The sequence below is a fragment of the Bos javanicus genome, chromosome 4 (genome assembly GCF_032452875.1).
Source record: "Bos javanicus breed banteng chromosome 4, ARS-OSU_banteng_1.0, whole genome shotgun sequence".
Taxonomy (NCBI): Eukaryota; Metazoa; Chordata; class Mammalia; order Artiodactyla; family Bovidae; genus Bos; species Bos javanicus.
Genome location: NC_083871.1, coordinates 8367354 through 8389947, shown reverse-complemented (window position 1 = coordinate 8389947; position 22594 = coordinate 8367354). Strand labels below are relative to the sequence as shown.

Genomic DNA, 22594 nt, shown 5'->3' with positions numbered 1-22594 from the left:
CCCGTACTTGAGCAGTATTCTTGCCAGGAAAATCCCATGGACAGAGAAGCCTGGCAGGCTGTAGTCCAAAGGGCTGCAAATGGTCAGACATGACTTCGTGACTAAACAACAATGACAACATTTGAAAGAGGCAAATCTATAGATACAAGAGAGACTAGTGGTTGTCAGTGGCTGGGGCAGTGAGGTGGGGGATGAGAAGTGACAGCTAAGGGGTGCAGGGTTTCTCTGGAGAATAGTAAAAACACTCTAAAATTGATCATGATCATGGTTACGCAACTCTGTGAATATACCAAAAGTTACCAAGTGTACACTTTACCTGACTGAATTGCTGATGTGTGAATTATATCTCAATAAACTTGTTTTTTTTTTTTTCTTTTAAGTTAAGACATAAACATTTTGGGAGAATTGGGAGAGGCATGGAAGAGAACTAATCTCCATTTTCCATTCAAGGAAGTCAATTGTAACAATCAAAACTGAAAAATCAAGGAATAACAGTAATAGCAAATATGAAGGGAGTAACCACACAAGCAGCCCAAACTCTGGCAAGTGAAAGCTTCCAGGGAGTAAAAATTGGTGGGAGAAGTGAGACAAGGGAAAATCTTGTTTCATTTTCATCTATGGGAATTGTACACATAAAACTTGGATCTATTTCTGCTTTATTGACTATGTCAAAGCCTTTGACTGTGTGGATCACAATAAACTGTATAAATTCTGAAAGAGATGGGAATACCAGACCACCTGATCTGCCTCTTGAGAAATCTGTATGCAGGTCAGGAAGCAACAGTTAGAACTGGACATGGAACAACAGACTGGTTCCAAATAGGAAAAGGAGTTCATCAAGGCTGTATATTGTCACCCTGATTATTTAACTTCTATGCAGACTACATCATGAGAAACGCTGGACTAGAAGAAACACAAGCTGGAATCAAGATTGCCGGGAGAAATATCAATAACCTCAGATATGCAGATGACACCACCCTTATGGCAGAAAGTGAAGAGGAACTCAAAAGCCTCTTGATGAAAGTGAAAGTGGAGAGTGAAAAAGTTGGCTTAAAGCTCAACATTTGGAAAATGAAGATCATGGCATCCAATCCCATCACTTCATGGGAAATAGATGGGGAAACAGTGGAAACAGTGTCAGACTTTATTTTTCTGGGCTCCAAAATCACTGCAGATGGTGACTGCAGCCATGTAATTAAAAGATGCTTACTCCTTGGAAGGAAAGTTATGACCAACCTAGATAGCATATTCAAAAGCAGAGACATTACTTTGCCAACAAAGGTCCGTCTCGTCAAGGCTATGATTTTTCCTGTGGCCATGTATGGATGTGAGAGTTGGACTGTGAAGAAGGCTGAGTGCCAAAGAATTGATGCTTTTGAACTGTGGTGTTGGAGAAGACTCTTGAGAGTCCTTAAACTGCAAGGACATCCAACCAGTCCATTCTGAAAGAGATCAGCCCTGGGATTTCTTTGGAAGGAATGATGCTAAAGCTGAAACTCCAGTACTTTGGCCACCTCATGCGAAGAGTTGACTCATTGGAAAAGACTCTGATGCTGGGAGGGATTGGGGGCAAGAGGAGAAGTGGACGACAGAGGATGAGATGGCTGGATGGCATCACTAACTCAATGGATGTGAGTCTGAGTGAACTCCGGGAGTTGGTGATGGACAGGGAGGCCTGGCATGCTGCGATTCATGGGGTCGCAAAGAGTCGGACATGACTGAGCGACTGAACTGACTGACTGAACTTGGATAAAATTTTTTAAAATAGCATTAAGTAGTAGTAATCATCTGGTCCAACCCTCTCACTTTGCAGATGACAAAGCTGAGATACTGGAAGTAATACACAGAAATGTTTAGCTGCACAGCTCAGATGAGACCCCAGCTCCCAGTTCCTAGCTGATCACCTCCTATAACCCCTTCTGAAGGAAGATTTAGACAGCTTCTCACATAGACAGAAAATTCCTTGGGTGCGCTGGAGATGTTTCCTGAGGGGGACACCTTCTCTGAGATGTGCTCCATGGTAACAGCAGTTGGTATGATCTTCCTGGCAAGCTTGATTAGGGCATGACCCTGGGAGCCTGGAAAGGCCCAGCACTTCCCAGGGTGGACGTCCGGCTGGAAAGAAAGCACTGCATCAATCCCTGACTTGCTTATATATTTCCACTCCTACAAGGTTGGCCAGCTAATCACTACTGACTATAGATCTTGCTTATGCCTATAATATGAAGGCACTGTGTGAGACATATCAAACAGCAAAGCTGCCAGAGTCCCACAGGTGTGCTGATGTCAATCAGAACCTTTATTTCATGTGTGTCTTCTTTTGTTGCTCTAATTAAGACTGTAAGCTGCTAGATGCAGCCGGTTGGTATGAGTGGTGATAGCACTGGAGAAGATAGTGCTGGTTGTGGTAATGAAGAGAGAGGTGACAGTGATGGCAGGTGACGGTGATGATGGTTAATGTGATGGTGGTGGTGGTGGTGCTGGTGATGGTGGTGATGGTAGGTGATAGTGGTGATAGTGGTGATGGTGGTGGTGATGGGTGAGGATGATGATGGGGTTGTGATGATGGTGGTGGTGATGGTGGTGGTGGTTGGTGATGATGGTGGCGATGGTGATGATGGTGGTTGTGATGGTGGTGCTGGTGGTGCTGGTGCTGGTGGTGATGGTAGGTGATGGGTGATGATGATGATGGTGGTGGTTGGTGATGATGGTGGCGATGGTGGTGATGGTGGTTGCGATGGTGGTGATGATGATAATAGAGATAATAGAGATGATAACGGTGGTGACAGTGATCCTGGCACTGGTACTAAGGAAGAAAAATGATGTCCACCATTTTCTAGATCTAGATTGTACTCTGGACTGAGATTTATAGGTTTGCCCCTGAAGGTATTTCTAAATTAGAAATAAATTCAGGTGTGTAATTATGGTTAAACACTCTCCTGTCAGTTGGTATCAAGGGCCTTTTGAATTGAACTGAAATGTTAATGAAAATATTACTTGGAAATTTCTGCTGTTAAAATTGGGCTTTATAAAAATGTGGTGACCTGAACAGCACAAAGCACAGTACTTGCACTCAGGGGTCACTCACCTTCAACAAATATTTGTCAAGTGACTGAAGTTTTTGGTGCAAAAGGAAGACTACAGAATCAGCTTTAAGAGAAGATATGGAATGTATATGTCCTATTTGAGAAGTACATAGTCTAGTTCACTGATCTTAAAATAGTAATCAAGTAGCTAATCATAGTTTTCTGCCCATAAAATAAGAAATAATGTATTTTGATGAGTATAAAAATGCATTTTCTGCCCATGTATTTTGATAACTATAAAAATGCAAGGAGATGGTTTCAGGTTCTCTGACAAGTTCAGAGCTGCATCTCTTTCAGACATTAATATTTTCATGATAAATAATAGGAACAAGATCCTAAAATATAAACAGGTTATTTTTAATTTAACTCTTACCTGGAGAATGATGTCTGGAGGCATTTCATAATTTAAGAAGCCGATCCCATGCCAGTACAGTTTTGCTTTATTATTTTTGTAACTTTCTGAGGTCCCAGCTTCAACAACAGAGGCTCCTGATAAGATAAAATAATTTTTTAAATTAAAAAAAAATCACACAATTCAAAACACCATTTAGATTTTAATGTTGCTGGAAAACTATTACTGGGCAACTCACAAATGAGGTAAAACTCATACCAGGAAATTGGTGGTAGAAGTATGATTTTCAGCTTTAATTACCACTGAAATCTTGTCACTTTGAGAAAATCATGTTTGTTCTGTGGTTTCACAAAATTTCTGGAACTGACATTATGATAAAAAAATGAAATCTGGAGCCACTGATTTAGACATGGAACTATTAGGTGGATTGTGTTTATTACCTAAAGAAACATGGATCCCCACATTTTAACAGCTTTTGTGATAAATAAACCTGATTCACTCAAAAACAAAAGCAGAAGAACCAACTGTGTCATAAATATACTAACAAGTTGTATTTATAATAGCCTTTCTTCGGATTCATTGAGCTTTAATTTTAATCAAAGAAATAAAAAATATACTCATCAAATATTATCCCTTCAAATTACTTCACTTTAGAAATAAAAGGTGTTTTAAGAAATCAAATGCAAATCACTTCCTTAAATTCCATCTGGGTATCAAAACACAGCATTAAAAAAACACAAGTATGAATGACTATCAAATCACCAGTGCTTTTTCTGAGAAGGCAGGCTTTGCAATAGTGAAGTTTGAGAGTGTTTACAAATTCTGGATGAAAGGCCTTTGTCAACTATTTGGTTTGTAATACTGCCTCCCAGCCCATGACTTGTCTTTTCATTCTTTTCAATATCTTCTCGCCAAGCAGAAGTTTTAAATTTGGATGAAGCCCAAATTACCCATTCTTTTCCTTTTGGAACTATATGTCCAACTCTTTGAGCACCATCAACTTGCTTTTTCCCTACTGTCAAAAGTTAATTAGTGTGGGATTATTTCTGGACTTCCTATTATGTCCCATTGATTTCAAACTCTCATTACCGCAGCTTTATAATATTGTAGCTTAACATCAGGGAGTCCTCCAAATTTGTTCTTCTTTCAAAACTGCTTCAGCTATTTTAGAGACAGTTCGTAGACGTCTACAAACAGTCGTGCTGGGATTTTGATCAGGATTGTATTGAATCACCAAACTAGTCAGAGAATTGCCATCTTAAAAATATTGAAACTTTTAATCGACAAACATGGAAGATCTGTCCAGCATTTAGGTCTTCTGTTATTTCTTCCATTTGTGGGTTTTGTTTGTTCATCTGTCCAGTTTTTAGCACACAGATCCTATGAAAATTTTATTAAATTTACACCCAAGAATTTCATGTCTTGCACTGTCATTGTGAATAGGACTGTTTTTAAATTTTCTTTTCCCAATTTCTGATCATGAGCATTTAAAAATGAAATATACACAGTTGAACTTACTAATGTCACTTATTCTAATAGAGTTTTGATGATTCTCTATGTAAATCTCTATGTAAGTAATAATTATTTGGCAGAGTCTTGATGGCTATATATATAGTATCGTGTCGCCTGCAAATTGACACGATAGTTTTACTATCATGATGGTTTTACTTCTTTTTCTCCCAATTGGATGCCTTTTACTTCTTTTCCTCTCTGATTGCTATGTCCTGGATTTCCAATACGATGCTGAACAAAAGTACAAAAGTGGTGAGAGCAGGCATCGTGTCCAGATTCCGATCTTAGAGGAAACGCGTTCCACTTTTCACACTGAGTACGCTGTTAGCTGTGGACTTGTCATAGACGCCTTTACTACGTTGAGGTAGGTTCCCTCTACATACTTTGTGTTCTTTTTAGTGATTGCTCTGGCAATATTAATACACATAACTAACTTTTCAAAGTCAGTTTACAGTTAATATCTTACCAACATGTGTAAAATTCAAAATTTTATAACCATAGAGTTTAACCTCACCCATTGACCTTCCCTCAAGACTTGTCACATCTGCATGTATTAAAACCCCATCAGGGACTTCCCTGACGGTCCAGCGGCTAAGACTCTGCACTCCAAAGGCAGGGGGTCCAGGTTCGCAAGTCACAGAGCAGCTAAGCCTGTGCACCGCAACTACGAGCCCACGTGCTGCAATTCCGAAGCGCACGTGCTGCGACTACGGAAGCTCGCAGGCCTGTGCTCAACAAGATAAGCCAACGGAATGAGAAGCCCGTGCACCGCAACAGAGAGTAGTCCCCACCCACAGCAACCGGAGAAAACTTGGCACAGCAGCAAAGACCCAGTGCAGACCAGTATTTAAAAAAAAAAAATTTTTTTTTTAAAGGACATTACATAGAGTTGAGACACTATCACTTAATCACTAATGGTGCATTGAGACCAGTCATTAGCAGTCATTTTTGTATGTAGAAGACAAAATGCAACGAAGTTTGTGATGCTTACGCAAACTTGCTGTGGCAGGCAGGCTTTCTCTGTGGTCCTCTTCACAGACGCTAGTGAACGGAGATCGTTCTGAAGTCCTGACTTTTTACACCGAGCTTAACGTTTCTTTACTCACCTGCTGACTTAAGGGCATAATCAGCCATCTGGACTTGATCTTCTCTCAGCTTTTTCAGTATGTAATTCACCAAGTTGGACATTTCCTATACAAATTGTAAAAAGAGTTTCCTGTTAAGAATCTCCATCATCTTCTTGAGTCTTGACAATTTACTGATTCGGACCTACGTTTGCTAATCGGCCAAACACACACAGGTTCTTCCTCTCCCCTCCGCAGATCAGTGGGATCCGTGTTTCACAGGCAGCTGAGGTATCAGGGAGCTGAGAGGTGCTGGGCCACTCGCCAAGGTCATGGAAGAAGGCTGGATGTCAGTCCCCTGAGGAGCACCCCAAAATGCTCGCACAGTGGAACAGCCCAGTGAGGTTGTGTGTGCGACCTGCTGGGCCCCCCTGCTTAGCAATGAAGACTGGAGTGTTCTGTAGCTGTTTGGGAATCGAAGGCAGTTTACACAGAGCACATGATTGCTTGTGTTAGAAATTATTCCTCTTTTAAATCAATATTGGGTTATAAGGATGTTCTCAGTCTTAAGAAACCAAGCATCCTGAGAGAATGTAACGGTCTGAGTTCTAAATGACAAAGCACTTTGTCCCAGGGCCGTGAGGATGGGGGCTTGGAGGCAGTGGTGGTCAACGTCAGCAGAATGTGTACTTCAAAAAACAGAATCTCAGGAAAAAGAAACGAAGCCAGTGCTAACAGAAGGAGAAGAAGTAAAAACAAGCTCTTGGTCTTCATCATCATGTTGCCTGATCATGGTGCTCATCCGGTCAGATACACTAGCGTTAGGTCCCTGAATAAAAATATTTTACTATTTAAGTATTTGTGTATAAACGTTCAGAGACTGCCATTTGTGAATGAGCAGTCTTTTTTTGTTTTTTTAACTGCAAAATAAAACAGTCAGTTACTTATTTGGGTGGAAAGTCAGTCTTACTGCAATACAAAATCTTCCCTGTGACACAGCCATTATGAAAAAGTGTGCTTCTAGGGGTGAGCCTTAGTAAAAGTAAAGTAGGGGCTTCCCTGGTGGCTCAGATGGTAAAGAGTTTGCCTGCAATGTAGGAGACCCAGGTTCGATCCCTGGGGTGGGAAGATCCTGTGGCGAAGGGAATGGCTAGCCACTCCAGTATTCTTGCCTGGAGAATTCCAAGGACAGAGGAGTCTGGCGGGTTGCAGTCCAAGGGGTTGCAAGAGTCGGACATGACTGAACAACTAACACTTCACTTTACAAGCTAATGTAGAAAAGGAATTTTCAAGAAGAAAGAAGACAGACCACACATCCCAGCCATCATTACATTTCCCCATCACATAAGTTGTCCACTTTCTGAAAGCGGACACGTCCCTGCCTCCCTCCACGCTCACTTACCTCGTCGATGACCTCGGTGTGGTTCCAGCCTTCAGCGGGGTCTATGTCGGCATTCCAGCTGTAGTTGTGCAGACCATCCCGCATGTCTCTAAGCAATGCCTTCAGAACATCTATTTGTTCAATTAAAAAGAGAATTTCCCGGAAGTTGTTTTCCAAAGTCTGGCTCTCCTTCCTGTGAATGGAGACCTTCACTGTGAAAGGAGGAAGCAGTGGGCTCCCTGCCAGCCCCATGCTGGGCTTCAGGGCCAGCAAAACTAAGCAGCGCTTTACCTTGCAGAAGAGAGAACCCTGAGTGAGGGGTGCCCCCTTTTCTAGAGAACGGCCCTGCGCTGTGCATGAGGAGCAAAGACATTTCGGGAAGCACTCCTGAGGGCATCGCAGGCGTGGGCTGCGCTCTGTGCAGGGAAGGGGGGCTCAAAGGCCTTCACTCAACCCATTCCTCCCTCGGGGATTGAGGCCACGCTGACTTGAGCTGGGCAACTCCACAGTGCCCCAAACCCCCCTCTCACCGCCTTAGGGGCAGGGCACCTTGCACTTTGAGTGGAGTACAGAGCAGGGGGATGCCAACCAAGCCCTGAAATTCTGTGAATCAGCCTTTAGAGACGAGTGACTGAAAGATTCAGGGGCCCAGGTGTGGGGGCTTAGGGGAGTGGGGTGGGGGTGGGGCAGCTGCCTTTCACCAGCTCAAGGGTGCAAGATTTTACTTCCCAAGAATCGGCTCTGCTACTCGTACAGTTTGAGAGTTACTGGTAGAATAAGAAAATGTCAAACCAATGGGTATTTCTTTATGTTGAAAAAATGTAAGTACTGTCATTACTTATTGTGTGTGTGTGTGTGTGTGTGTTTAGTCACTAAATTGTGCCTGACTCTTTGTGACCCCCATGGACTGTAGCCCGCCAGGCTCCTCTGTCCATGGGAGTTTCCAGGCAAGAACACTGGAGTGGGTTGTCCTTTCCTCCTCCAGGGGATCTTCTCCATCCAGGGACTGAACTCATGTCTCCTGCATTAGCAGGCAGATTCTTTACCGCTGGCTTTCCCTTTACCAGGGAAGCCACTTCTTTCCCCCCAGTTTATGAAATGGGTTTCCCTCATGGCTCAGTGGTAAAGAATCTTCCTGCCAATGCGGGGATGCAGGTTCAATCCTTAGGTCGGGAAGATCCCCTGGAGAAGGAAGAGATAACTCGTTCTAGCATTTTTGCCTGGGAAATCCCATGGACAGAGGAGCCTGGTGGGCTACAATCCATGGGGTTGCAAAGAGTCAGACATGACTTAGTAACTAAAAACAACAAGCAAACAAAAACTTATGAATCAATATATGTTCACAATTTGGAAAATGTAAAACTGCTGAAGAAATAGAAACTGTTAATAGTTTTTGTAAAAGTTTTTATCTCATTCAAAAAAGTTGTATTAAATAACAAAATAATTTTGTGTCCCACTACACTTCTCAGATAACCAAATATATTTTTAAATTATTTTAATGGCTTCATAATTCTCTATTCCAGGTATTTAAACCTTGGCTTATTTTTCTAATTTTATCCCATTAAAAAAATAATAAATAATACTGAAAGCACCTCCCAGTGTATGTTCCCTTCAAGAAGGATCCACAGAAGTAGAAATTAGCTTTATAATTTTACAAAAGCATTTCAGTGTTTGGACACACGCCAGAAAGTCACACACACGAGAACATCCCACTCACTTTAAAAGTTCCAGTTGCTCTTTTGGCATTCGAAGCCTGGCCTGAAAAATAAAACAGAGCAAAGCTGTATCATTCCAAATCCTGCCTACTCGGGTGGAGTTATTTTTCCCATTTGTGGAGGGGGAAGGAAATCACCCGACCACCCTTGATAGACACACCTAGCCAGCAGGACCCACAGTCTCTAAGACACCTACATCTTCCTGCAAAGAGTGACATTTAGAGGAGACGCAGAGACATCCAGCCCTGAGGCTTGTCCCTGTAAACAGTGAGGAGCATCCCCTTTCTACATGAGGAAGCTGGCTGCTGGAGTCCATTAGCCGTGACATCAGGAGGATCACAGACGCTTATCTAACACCGACAGGGTGTCTCAGAAGGACCGTCTTGTGTGTGAACAGGTGGTGCCCCAGCCAGGCTGACGATGCTACTGATGTCGAGGATGTGCACGGCCTCGGTGGAGGTGGTCCACACAGGGACAGCGGACCGAGGGTCTGCTCAGGCTGCCGTGCCCCGACCCTGGTACCCCCACCAGCTCCTCTGTGTGGGAGGCTCCACATGCCACTCAGGATCCCCCAGATATGGCTGAAAAGCTAGCAGTTTAAACTGACAGAGGTGAATTCTCTCATGGGCCTGAAGGCCAAAAGTCCAAAGGCAGGCTGTGGGCAGGGCCGTACTTTGCTCTGAGGTTCCAAAGAGAGTCTGTTTCTTGCCTCTTCCACCTTCTGGCGGCCCTGGGCTTCCTGGCTGGTGCAGCACCATCCAGGCCTCTGCCTCGTCCCCACGGGCCCTTCGCCCCCAAGTGTTTCTCCTCTGTGTCTCTCTTCTGAGGACACATCTCAGTGTGCTTGAGAGATCATCTGGGAGAGGCAGGACGACTTCATCTCAGGATCCCCAATTACGTCTACAGACTCTTTCTTCAAATAAAGGTCCCGTGGGCAGGTTCTGGGGGTTGGGCCATGAAATAGCTTCTCGGGGCTCACTTTCATCACAGGGACCATCCATGTGTTCTCTGACAAACGAGGCCCATCCTCTCAGCGGACAAGTCTGCTTCCATGTTTCAAAGACTCTGGCTTCCCATCAGTTTGCTGCCAAAATGGTTCAAGGGGCGAGGGACATCTTATCCACACCACTGTACACTGCACAGAAAACAATCACCTCACTTTTTTTTCCTGCTGAGCATTTTAATTTCATTTTTAAAATTTTTATTGGACTATCGTTGCTTTATGACGTTGTGTTAGTTTCTGCCATACAGCAAAGTGAATCAGCTACCCGTATACACGTGTCTCCTCTTTTTTGGATTTCCTTCCCATTTAGGTCCCCACAGAGCATTGAGTAGACTTCCCTGTTCTATACAGTAGGTTCTCATTAGTGAGCAATTTAACTTATTACAGGCTCTCCTCGATATTTTTCTTTGTACAGAGATGTGGAGTTGGGAGCTGAAGCTGGGAGCTGATTTTTGGTAGGGATAAATTCTTATTTCCAGTGTTTCAGTTGCTGTTTGAATAGGTTTCCTTTCGCTAGGGGCAGTGTTTTGCATTTCTGTTACTTTTTTCTGTTTTACCCTTAAAAGAACATATAGAAAGTATGCCTTCACTAATTTGCTGATAAATGAATTTCAGAGTTCTTTGAAAGCTAACATTCTCCTAATTTTTAAAAGCATTTGCCTCATTCCCAAAAGGACTTCAGGTGGCTTCCACTTTACGAACAAACATAGAATAAAAAGTCATTGAACAAAAAGGTGAGGCAATGAAAGTGAATAGAAAACAAGGACTGGAAAAGGACGAAAACATGTGAAAGATGAGTGTGACTTCAATTCCTGGAGTTCTCAGCTATGGCCCTACATCTGTTCCTAACATTGTAACAGCGGAATTGGGTGCGGGTGGGAGGGAATGGGGAAGACAAGAGTTGACAGCGGTCCACAGGGAAAAAAAAAAACTCAAAGATGTGGCAGAGGCTGCTTTGCCTATGGCTGGTAATCCATCCCTTCCATGAGGCTCCTGTGATAAGAACGTGCTGGGTGTCTCCTAAGAACTTTCCCAGGGCTTCCTTCCTGGCAGGTGGGCAGAGCCCCATGGAAGGTTAGGACAGCCATCCAAAGCCTTCATTAAGACTCTGCAGCAACTCCAACAAGTCACCTGCTGGCCAACCCTAAACATGCCCATTAAAGGAGGACCAGTGGGCATCTGCAGTCAGTTGAATGGGTGTAGAATTGGCAGCCTCCTGAGAAATGACAAGGTGAAGGAGAGAACGCAAAGGAACAGCTGTGGGCAGGGCCACAGCCTTGCTTCTTCTTGTTGTTTCATTGTTTTACCCTTAAAAATATGGATGACTTATCAATTAAAAATAAATAAATATTTTTAAAAATATGGAAGCCTTCACAAATCTGCAAGTTGTCCTTGTATGGGGGCTGTGCTGATCTCTGCATTGTTCCAGTTTTTGTATATGAGCTGCCAAGCTGAGCGCTGTTTTGTTTTTTCAGGTAAGGTTGACTGAGATCCAAAACTTTATGTCTTAGAATGTGGCCCCGATACTTAGAGCTGGGACAGATTGGATGCAAGAGCTCACAAATGCCTCACATGGCCAGTACTTCTTTCTTTTTTTAGACAAAACTGTCACAAGTTAGGGCTTCCCAGATGGCGCTAGTGGTAAAGAATCTGCCTGCCAATGCAGACGACAGAAGAGATGCGGATTGGATACCTGGATCGGGAAGATCCCCTGGAGGAGGACATGGCAACCCACTCTTATATTCTTCCCTGGAGAATCCCATGGACACAGGAGCCTGGCGGGCTACAGTCCTTACATCGCAGAGTCAGACAGAACTGAACAACTGAGCATGCATGCAAGTTATCTAATTTTAAACCCTGTAACTTCCAGTTGAATCCTGGAAGCTATCGGATTGGCCAAAAGTTCATTCAGTTTTTTTCCTGTAAAATGGCTCTAGTAGTGTTTAGCTGTCTCTAACTTTGTTTTAAACAATTTTGTTAGGTTGTATTGTGACTGCTGACGTATCAGTGTGCATTTTTAAAAAATTTATCAAATTGGTGAATTTTTGTGTGGCCATTTTAATATTGAAGACAGAAGAAAAAAGGAACATTTCTGGCATATTATGTTTGGCATAATATGCATATACCATTTTGGGCATATTTAATATATCAAGAAAGATAAAAATGCAACTGAAATACAAAGATTTGCAGAGAAGCTGCTGTGAGTGATCGAACATGTCAAAAGTGGTTTGTGAAGTTTTGTGCTGGAGATTTCTGGCTGAACGATGCTCCACGTTTGGGTAGACCAGTTGACAGGGATTAAATCGCGACATGAAATGAGATTACTCAATGTTATATCACATGGGAGATAGCCACCACACTCAAAATATCCGAATCAAGTGTTGAAAATCATTTGCACCAACTTGGTTACGTTAATCGCTTTGATGTTAGGGTTCCACATAAAGCCTTCTTGACCATATTTCCACCTGTGATTCTCTATTGAAACATAATGAAAATGGTCTGTTTTTAAAACAAATTGTGATGAACAATGAAAAGCTGAAGAGACTGTGGGGCAAGTGAAATGAACCACCACCAGCCACATCAAATGAATATGTACTGCTCTCAACTAGACCAACTGAAGTTAGTACTCAATAAATAGTGTCTAGAATCAGTCAACAGAAAGCCCATAATCTTCCATCATGATAATGCAAGACAGCATGTTTCTTTGATAACCAGGCAAAAACTACTGCAGCTTCACTGGGAAGTTCTGATTCATCTACTCTATTCACCAAACACTGCATCTTTGGATTTCCATTTATTTCAGTCTTTATAAAATTCTCTTAATGGAAAAAGTTTCAAAAACATTTTGGGAAAATGGAATTATGAAGTTGCCTGAAAAATGGCAAAAGATAGTGGAACAAAATGATGAATACATTCAATAAAGTTCTTGGTGAAAATGAAAAATGTGTCTTTTATTCTTACCTAAAAAATCAAAGGAATTTTTTGGCTAACCCAATACAATGATTGCAGATTGCACCTGCAGTTAGATCATTAAGCTTGCTGCTTTACATAGAGTTTTAGATCTAAACCAATTAAATATTTGGAGCAAGTAATTTGCAATCACTGGTCTTAAGCCCTTCATTGTGATGGTGAGTATATGGTCCACTGAGACTGTACCGTGTGTGACAGCTGAACTGTGTCCTTAGCGTAAGTAAACAGGACAGACCAATGGCCACGCACAGCAAAGCTGGAGTTTGTCTTTCATCTCTGGAATTTAGAGCTGTGTTGCTTTAGGCACACACAGAAATTCCCTCAATTGTTCTGATCCAGCATTCTGATCTATAAATAGATTCGCTCCCATTGGAGGATAAAGTGATACCTGTATTTAATGTACTTACAAATAACTTCTGGCGCATTATCCTCCCGTTCTCCATGGTGGGAGACTGGGGGGTGGGGCACATCTAACTTTCTGAAAAGCAATATTGGGACTTTCCTGGTGGTTCAGTGGTTAGGACTCCATGCTTCCACTGCAGGGGGCATGCGTTCGATCCCTTGTCAGGGAACTAAAATACTATATGCCTTGTGGCAAAAAAAAAAAAAAAAAGTGGTATTGATTAATTAAGATTCACTATTAAAAGGTCACCTAAAAATTGTGAATATCCTTCCTGTATCCTTCTTTTAGTTTATCCTAAGTAAAAAATCAAGAATGAGTGAAAAGATTCAGCAACAATGACATTTATATTGAAAAGTTGAAAACAATTCGATTGTTGAGAAATAAGTATTTGTTGAATATATTATTTATTCATTGGAATATTAGTTAGCAATCAAATGCTGTTAAAAATAATATCTAAGGACTCCCCTGGTGGCTCAGTAGCCAAGACTCCATGCTCCCAGTGAGGGGGCCCTGGTTCTATCTCTGGTCAGGGAACTAGATCTTGCATGCTGCAACTGAGACCCAGCACAGCCAAATAAATAAATATTTTTTAAAACAATAATGTCTAAAGACAGGGGAACATCTTCAAATCTATTGTTAGTTGAATTTTAAAAAAGGCTGAGAAACAGCTTCTATTGCATGTAGCTTGGGATCTATAAAGAAGTCACATGGAAATGAGTCACAGATTCATATGGTTTGTAACAGAACTTTCTTCTGTGTGAAAAACAGGTTAACCATTGGTTATTGATCATAGTAAAATGCTGATGCTGTTGTTTAGCTGCTAAGTCGAGTCTGCCTGTTTTGAGACCCCAAGCCTGCCAGATATCCTCTGTCCACGGGATTTTCCAGGTAATACTGGAGTGGGTTGCCATTTCCTTCTCCAGGGGATCTTCCCCAGCAGGGGACAGAACCTGTGTGTCCTGTATTGGAAGGTGGATTCTATACCATTGAGCCACCAGGGAGACCCAGTAAAATGCTACCCGCGTGAAAAATACCGGCTTTATATGCTCAGCCTTAGAAATTAAGGAGAAGGCACTGTCGAGTGTGCTGATCCACCTAAACCCATGAAGTGGAGAGGAAGGTGGCCTTTCAAAATGACAGCACTCTCATTCATTCCTTCATTGACTCATGCCAGTGTCTGTGGAGACTCCGTGTTCCGGGAACGGTGTCAGGCTTGCACAAGCTCTCTGCTCATTTCAACAAGTCCACGGTGAAGTAGAGGCAACACTTGATGTACGGGGACTGTCACCAGTAGGCGGCTGGCCACAGAAGCCTCTCCCAGGTGACACGTAAGCTGGGCTGAAATGCCAGAGAGGAGTTACTCCTGCAAAGATCTGGGGCAGAATATCATAGGCAGAGGGAGTATATTAGTCAGGGTTCTTCAGAAAAACAGAGCAGGATGTGTGTATTTACACAGAGAGACTTACTTTAAGGAACTGGCTCATGTGATTGTGGAGGCTGGGAGTCTAACATCCGTGGGGCAGCCCAGCAGGTCCATGACTCAGAGGAGAGCTGATGTTGCAGCTCAGGTCTGAAGGCATCTGGAGGTGGAATGTCTTCCTTTTTAGGAGAACTTGGTCTTTTTCTCCTAAAACCTTCGACTGATTAGACGAGGCCCACCCACCATATGGAGGATAATCTGTTTTACTCAAAGTCTACCAATTTAAATGTTAAACTTACTTTAAATATACCTTTGGAGTAACATCTAGACTAGTGTTTGACCAAACATCTGAGCACCATAGCCTAGCAAAAGTGGCCCATAAAATTAGGCATCACAATACAGTTGATCACGATTTGGCAATTATTGGAGGTCGCCGTTGACCATGTCTCATCTGTTTTTCTGGTGATGAGCTTTCTCTGGCTCCTCCTGTGAGCCCAGGGCCTTGGGCTTTGATGTGGGGACCTCGTGGTGTAGGAGTTATCTCGGGTTTCCACAGACCCACAAGGAGATGCCCTTCCATCTGGGACCTGATTCTCACAGATTCTCAGTGTGGGCAAAATGAGCAGCATCCTTGAACCTGTGGGTGCTTCCCGTGTGACCTGTGAACTCCCCAGGGAACAATCATCACTAGGCTGGAAAGCTGCAGGGACCACAGGAGCTCCATCTTCCCCTTTAGGGGCTCCTCATGACAAGCACCCTGAGATTCAGAAATTGCTGGATGAACCAGGAAACAGAGAATTTCAAAAGCCCCAAGGGAACTCAGGTCAAGTTTGCTGACAGGGTGAATTCATTGATCTGTCCCTTCTTCCGACAGAGCAGTGGTTGACTTGATTGAAGCTCCTGTCTTTCTTCCCCTCTCTTGTCTTCAGAGGCCAAAGTGTAGGATGGACAAGGCTCCTCCTGGCGCACTGGAGAGCCAGGGCATGCACCAGAGAGCAAACACCAGTGTCTGGTCCATTCTCCTCTAGCTAGCTCCAGGACCAACACGAAGCCATTCCGTCCAGAGCTCCAGGCAGGGGTTAACTGAAGTTCTATCTGCCAGAGCTTCCCTTGGGGTGCCAGCTTAGTTTGTTCGGGTTGCACCAGAACACCAGAGACTGGTCAGCTTGTGAAGAACAGTTGATTTCTCACAGTTCTGGAGCTGCAATTTCACGATCAAGACACCAGCAGAGCTGGTGTCTGATGAGAACCACTTCTGGTCCTCAGACAATGTCTCCTCACTGTGTCCTCACATGGCAGAGAGATACCCTCTGGGGTCTCTCTTTTACATTGTATTGATTCATTCATTCATTTGACTACACAGGGTCTTCACTGCTGTGCACAGGTCTTTAGCTGCGGCAAACGGGAGCTACTCTGCATGGTGGTGGGTGGGCTTCTCATGGCGCTGGCTCCTCTTGTTACGGAGCGCAGGCTCTAGGCTCACGGGCTTCAGTAGTTGTGGGGCACAGGCTTAGTTGCTCCTTGGCATGTGGAATCCTCCCAGACCAGGGATCAAACCCCTGTCCCCTGCATTGGCAGGTGGATTTTTAACCACTGGACCACCAGTGGTTCTCTTTCTTTACAGTACTAATCCCAGTCAGGGGGCTCCACCCTTATGACCTAATAACTTCCCAAAGGACCCACCTCCTAATACCTGGGGTTTGTTGTTGTTGGTTAGCTGCTAAGTCATGCCCAACTCTTTTTTGACCCTCACGGACTGTAGGTCGCCAGCTCCTCTGTCCACACAATTCTCCAAGCAAGAATACTAGAGTGGGTTGCCACTTCCTTTTCAGGGGATCTTCCTGACCCAGAGATCGAACCTGAGTCTCCTGCATTGGCGGGTCAACTCTTTACCACTAAGCCAATAGGGAAGCCTTAATACTTGGATTGCTGCTGCTACTGCTGCTAAGTCACTTCAGTCATGTCTGACTCTATGTGACCCCATAGACGGCAGCCCACCAGGCTCCCCCATCCCTGGGATTCTCCAGGCAAGAACACTGGAGTGGGTTGCCATTTCCTTCTCCAATGCCTTGGATTAGGTTTCAACATATGAATTTTGGAGGTGACACAGCAATCAGTCTATGACATTCTAACTCTTGCCCCCCAAATTAATGTTCCTATATGCAAAATACATCCTTTTATCCCAACAGACCCCAAGGCCTTCATTCATTCCAGCATCAACTTATGTCTGAAGTTCAATGCCTCAACTAAATATCATCCAAGTCAGATACGGATGAGACCCCGCATACAATCCATCCAAAGCAACCTCCCCTCCAGCTAAGATGCTGTGAAATCAAACAAATTGTGTACTTTCAAAATACAGTAGTGGGATCAGCATACTATAGACATTCCCATCGCAAAAGGGAGAAACTGGAAAGCAGAAAAATTGATGAATCAGAAACATCCAATCTGTGGCAGGAGTTTACAGGGATTGGAGACTGTGGAGGATTTTTAGAGTCTCTTAGTCACAAAACTGGAGAAGGAAATGGCAACCCACTCCAGTACTCTTGCCTGGAAAATCCCATGGGTGGAGGGGCCTGGTAGGCTTCAGTCCATGGGGTCGTAAAGAGTTGGACACGACTGAGCAACTTCACTTTCACTTTTCACTTTCATGCATTGGAGAAGGAAATGGCAACCCACTCCAGTGTTCTTGCCTGGAGAATCCCAGGGACAGGGGAGCCTGGTGGGCTGCCGTCTATGGGGTTGCACAGAGTCAGACATGACTGAAGCGACTTAGCAGCAGCAGCAGTCATAAAACCACTTAGTAGATCTCCAGTCCCAACATTATTTATTTATTTTTTTTAAATTATTGGAGTACAGATGATTTACAATGCTATGTTAGTTTCTGGACTACAGCAAAGTGAAGCAGTTATACATATCCATGCATGCTAAGTCACTTCAGTTGAGACCCTATGGACTGTAGCCCGCCAGCCTCTTCTGTCTACGGGATTCTCCAGGCAAGAATACTGGAGTGGGTTGCCATGTCCTCCTCAAGGGGATTGTTCTGACCCAGGGATCGAACCAGCGTCTCTTACACCTCCTGCATTGGCAGGTGGATTCTTTACGACTCAGTCAGTTCAGTCGCTCAGTTGTGTACGACTCTTTGCAACCCCATGGACTGCAGCACGCCAGGCTTCACTGTCCATTAGCAACTCACAGAGCTTGTTCAAACTCATGTCCATCAAGTTGGTGATACCATCCAACAAGCTCATCCTGTCGTCCCCTTCTCCTCCTGTCTTCAATCTTTCCCAGCATCAGGGTCTTCAAATGAGTCAGTTCTTTGTATCAGGTGGCCAAAGTATTGGAGTTTTAGCTTCAGCATCAGTCCTTCCAATGAATATTCAGGACTGATTCTTTTAGGATGGACTGGTTGGATCTCCTTGCAGTCCAAGGGACTCTCAAGAGTCTTCTCCAACACCACGGTTCAAAAGCATCAATTCTTTGGTGCTCAGCTTTCTTTATAGTTCAACTCTCACATCGATACATGACTACTGGAAAAACCATGGGCTTGACTAGGTGGAACTTCATTGGCAAAGCAATGTCTCTGTTTTTTAAAATGCTGTCTAGGTTGGTCATAACTTTCTTCCAAGGAGCAAGCGTCTTTTAATTTCATGGCTGCAACCACCATCTGCAGTGATTTTGGAGCCCAGAAAAATTAAGTCTCTCACTGTTTCCATTGTTTCTCCATCTACTTGCCATGAAGAGGTGGAACCAGATGCATGATCTCAGTTTTCTGAATGTTGAGTTTTAACCCAGCTTTTTCACTCTCCTCTTTCACTTTCATCAAGAGGCTCCTTAGTTCTTCTTTGCTTTCTGCCATAAGGGTGGTGTCATATGCATATCTGAGGTTATTGATATTTCTCCAGGCAATCTTGATTTCAGCTCGTGCTTCTTCCATCCCAGCATTTCTCATGATGTACTCTGCATATAAGTTAAATAAGCAGGGTGACAATATACAGCCTTGATGTACTCGTTTCCTGATTTGGAACCGGTTTGTTTTTCCAAGTCCAGTTCTAACTGTTGCTTCTTGACCCGCATACAGGTTTCTCAGGAAGCAGGTCAGGTGGTCTGGTATTCCTATCAATTGAAGAATTTTCCAGTTTGTTGTGATCTACAGAGTCAAAGGCTTTGGTATAGTCAATAAAGCAGAAGTAGATGTTTTTCTGGAACTCTCTTGCTTTTTCAATGATCCAGTGGACGCTGACAATTTGATCTCTGGTTCCTGTGCCTTTTCTAAATCCAGCTTGAACACCTATTAGATGTTCTATTAGATAGTCACATGCAAAACCAATATAACACATGTCTAGTTGGACTCTCTTTTGTAGCACATTAGATTTTAAATGAGTAACAGACAAAATGATTTAAGGAAACATCACCTGGTAATTGTAAAGCCGTGAACCATATTCTGCAATTACAGCATAAATTTGTCTAGATTTCTGAGGAAACGCTTTCTCTTTAAGCTTCATGTGATTTATAAATCCTGTTAAAGAAAAGATCAACTTCGGTTAAAGAGTTTATCTTGAAATACTTATATTTTACATTGATGAAACAATTTATATTTTCAGGCAGCACAAGAAAAAAATAAAAGTTCCTTCTCTGTGTCCATTCAGGCCTCCTCCCTCCCTCCTTGATGTATGGTGTGCATGCACATTACACATTAATCAGAGTGCCTCAAAAATGGGGATGAACTTTATATAAATATCAGTATGTCATTTTAACATATGAGCCTTTGTCTCAAAAATGTGTATGACTGTGCCTTCAACTTCTAACACATGAAACAGGTCTCAGAGCTTCTAAGAGTCTGTCTCGTGGGATACAATCCTCAGTTTAGCTTGGATAAAATTCCTCTTTTTTCTTAACTTGATTGTTAGTTGAATTGTTGTTGACAACATATATTAATATAAATTTCTCTAAGGAGGGAAGCTATAGCAAGTTACTTTTTTTTTTTTTTCATTTTTCATTGTGTTGGGTCTTCGGTGCTGTGGGGAATTTTCTCTAGTTGAGACCAAGGGGGCTCCTGTCCAGTTGCAGTGCTCAGGATTCTCGCCGCAGTGACTCCTGTTGTTGTAGAGCACAGGCTCTACAGTGCACACGCTTCAGTAGTTGAGGCTCACAGGCTTAGCTGCTCCTCGGCATGTGGGATCTTCCCGGACCAGGGATCAAACCCTTGTCCCCTGCATTGGCAGGCAGATTGTTTATCACTGGACCATCAGGGAAGTCCTATGTCAGGTTCTTGAGGGACAATAATTTTCAATGGCAGCAAAAGGTGCTCAAAAAATTGTTTCTCCATTGAAACAATCATCAGCTGGCAAAGACTATCAAGATCAACTTTATTGGAATTCCAAAACCTAATCACAAGCTTGCATCAACCAGAGGACTGAAGGAAAGGGCAGATTATTTTTGGCAAGAGAGCAGTGTGGCATTATCACTCACTTGCATACTATCTCCCAGAATGGTGGCACTGGCTTTGTGGGTGGCAGCCAATATTTCTGATGCAGCTTGCTTGTGCCAGGGATCTAACACAGACCTTATTCTTCAACTACTTTGACTCTATGTGCTTATCCACCTGGTGTTGCCCTGATTGTCTAGTGCAGAGCCAATCTTTGTTTCTATCCACTCCCATGCACTAGAAAAATCTTCTGGGAGGGTATAATGACTGTTGAAAGAATTAAAGACATAAACTGGCCATGACCATCTGAGCAAGGGACTGTGAATGGAGAAAGTGGCAGACAGATCCAACATCAAGGGAGAGAGAAGGCAGAGGATGAAGGCTTATGTGGGAACAAAGGCTTGGAAGGGAAGGGAGAGTGCGGTGTGAGTGTCCAGGACTGGACACATGCTCAAGAAAGATCCCAGAGAAGACCCCAGGCTTGCCCCTAGGTGGATCTGTGGGCTGCATGCAAACAGGAGGTGAAGATTATGACAGAGTTGTGGGTGGCCCAGTTTGGCCTTGAAATAGTGTCCCAGCTTAGAGCCAAACAGCCCGGACTGGGAGAGCGGTTCTCACATCCTTGCTCTCTCTTTCTTATTCATTGATCCTAGGAAACCTGTCAGGACATAGGTTGACCACTGTGATATCAGAAAAGTGACCATCACTAAACAAACAAATGACTACAGCCCTCAACAAGTAATAAAGCAACCTTTGGAAAAGGGGAAATGCCAATTCCTAGAGTTACTGCATTATGAAACTGAAATGTCTGGTTTACAACACAAAATTACAAAGCATACAAAGGAAAGTACAGCTCATTAAAGGGAAAAAAATTTGACCGACATCTCTGAGGAAGCTCAAACTTTGAACTCACTGAACAAAAACTTTACAAATCAACTGTCTTAAATACGCTCAAAAACTAAAGGAAACCATAGACAAAGAACTAAAGAAAACCAAAGAAATGAAGTATGAATGAAATGAGAATATCAATTGAAAAATTACAAAAGGAAACAAGTTCTGGAGATGTAAAGTACAGTAGCTGAAATGAAAAAATTCACTAAATAGGCTCAACAGCAGATGTTAGCAGGCAACAGAGAGATTCAGTGAACTCAAAAATAGAACAACTGAGATTATCAAGTGTGATGAGAAAGAGGAGAATTGCAAATCCAGAGCTAGGCCTATACATCTAGGGATGACTGAATTTTTTGACAAGGGTAACAAGACCATTCAATGGGGAAAAATATCTTTCCAACAAATGATGCTGAGACAACAAGATATCCATTTGCTAAAAAATGAATTTGGTTCATTTTTAATTCATTTGCTAAAAAATGAATATGAAATTTAAAAATTCATATTATACATAAAAAGTAACTCAAAATGGATCGATTAGCTAAACATAGCAGTAAAAATCATAAAGTTCTCAGAAAAAACATGGGGGTAAGCTGTCATGACCTAGAATTTAGTAATGGATTCTTAGATATGACATCATTAAAACTGAAACCTTTTATGCATCAAAGGACATTACTTAAAAAGTGAAAGGACAATCTATTGAATGAAGGGAAATATGTATCTGAGAAGAGTCTAGTATCCAGAATATATTTTTAAAAAACTCTTACAAGTCAACAACAAAAAGACAAAACCCCAATTAAATGGGCAAAAGATTAGAAGAAATTTTCTCCAAAGAAGAGGTATAAATGGCAAACAAGTACGTAAAAAGTTGCTCAGTATTAGTTTATATCATTCATTGGTGGTGGTGGTGATTTAGTCACTAACTCATGTCCGACTCTTGCAACCCCATGGACTGTAGCCTGCCAGGCTCCTCTGTCCACAGAATTTCCCTGGCAAGAATACTGGAGTGGGTTGCTATGTCCTTCTCTAGATACCAGTCATTAGGGAAATATAAAGTACAGAATAAAAAATACAAAATCCCAGTGAGACAGCACTTCACATCCACCAGGATGGCTACAGTTGTGAAAAAAGAATGGCAAGTGTTGGTGAGGATGTGGGAAAACTAGAACCATCACACACTGCTAGTGGGAAAGTAACATGGTGCAGTTTTTCTGAAAAACAGTGGCAATTCCTCCCTAGCAATTTACTAGTAGGTGCATAACCCATAGAATTGAAAACAGGTATTCAAACAAAGGAGCAGTGGCTGCGATGGCGCAGGAGCGGCCAAGAGGAACTACTCCACGTCCAAGGTCAGGGGCAGCAGCTGCGCTTT

At 42.9% G+C, this 22594-nt stretch overlaps 1 protein-coding gene and 1 non-coding gene across 5 annotated transcripts in view; both read right to left on the bottom strand.

Annotated features, from left to right (window-relative positions):
* The window catches only part of SUN3 (Sad1 and UNC84 domain containing 3), a 63981-nt gene that overhangs the window by 22523 nt on the left and 18864 nt on the right, over positions 1 to 22594 (bottom strand). For all 4 annotated transcript variants that reach the window (XM_061413369.1, XM_061413368.1, XM_061413366.1 and 1 more), the window contains exons 3-8: positions 19322 to 19425; positions 9113 to 9153; positions 7417 to 7588; positions 6057 to 6141; positions 3460 to 3575; positions 1948 to 2115 (exon numbers count right to left, since the gene is read on the bottom strand). In XM_061413369.1, the coding sequence (XP_061269353.1) occupies positions 1948 to 2115; positions 3460 to 3575; positions 6057 to 6141; positions 7417 to 7588; positions 9113 to 9153; positions 19322 to 19425 (686 nt within the window). The remainder of the gene's footprint in view (positions 1 to 1947; positions 2116 to 3459; positions 3576 to 6056; positions 6142 to 7416; positions 7589 to 9112; positions 9154 to 19321; positions 19426 to 22594) is intronic.
* LOC133246953 (U6 spliceosomal RNA) lies at positions 11469 to 11572 on the bottom strand. Its single transcript, XR_009736202.1, has one exon. It is a non-coding gene; the product is annotated as a U6 spliceosomal RNA (small nuclear RNA).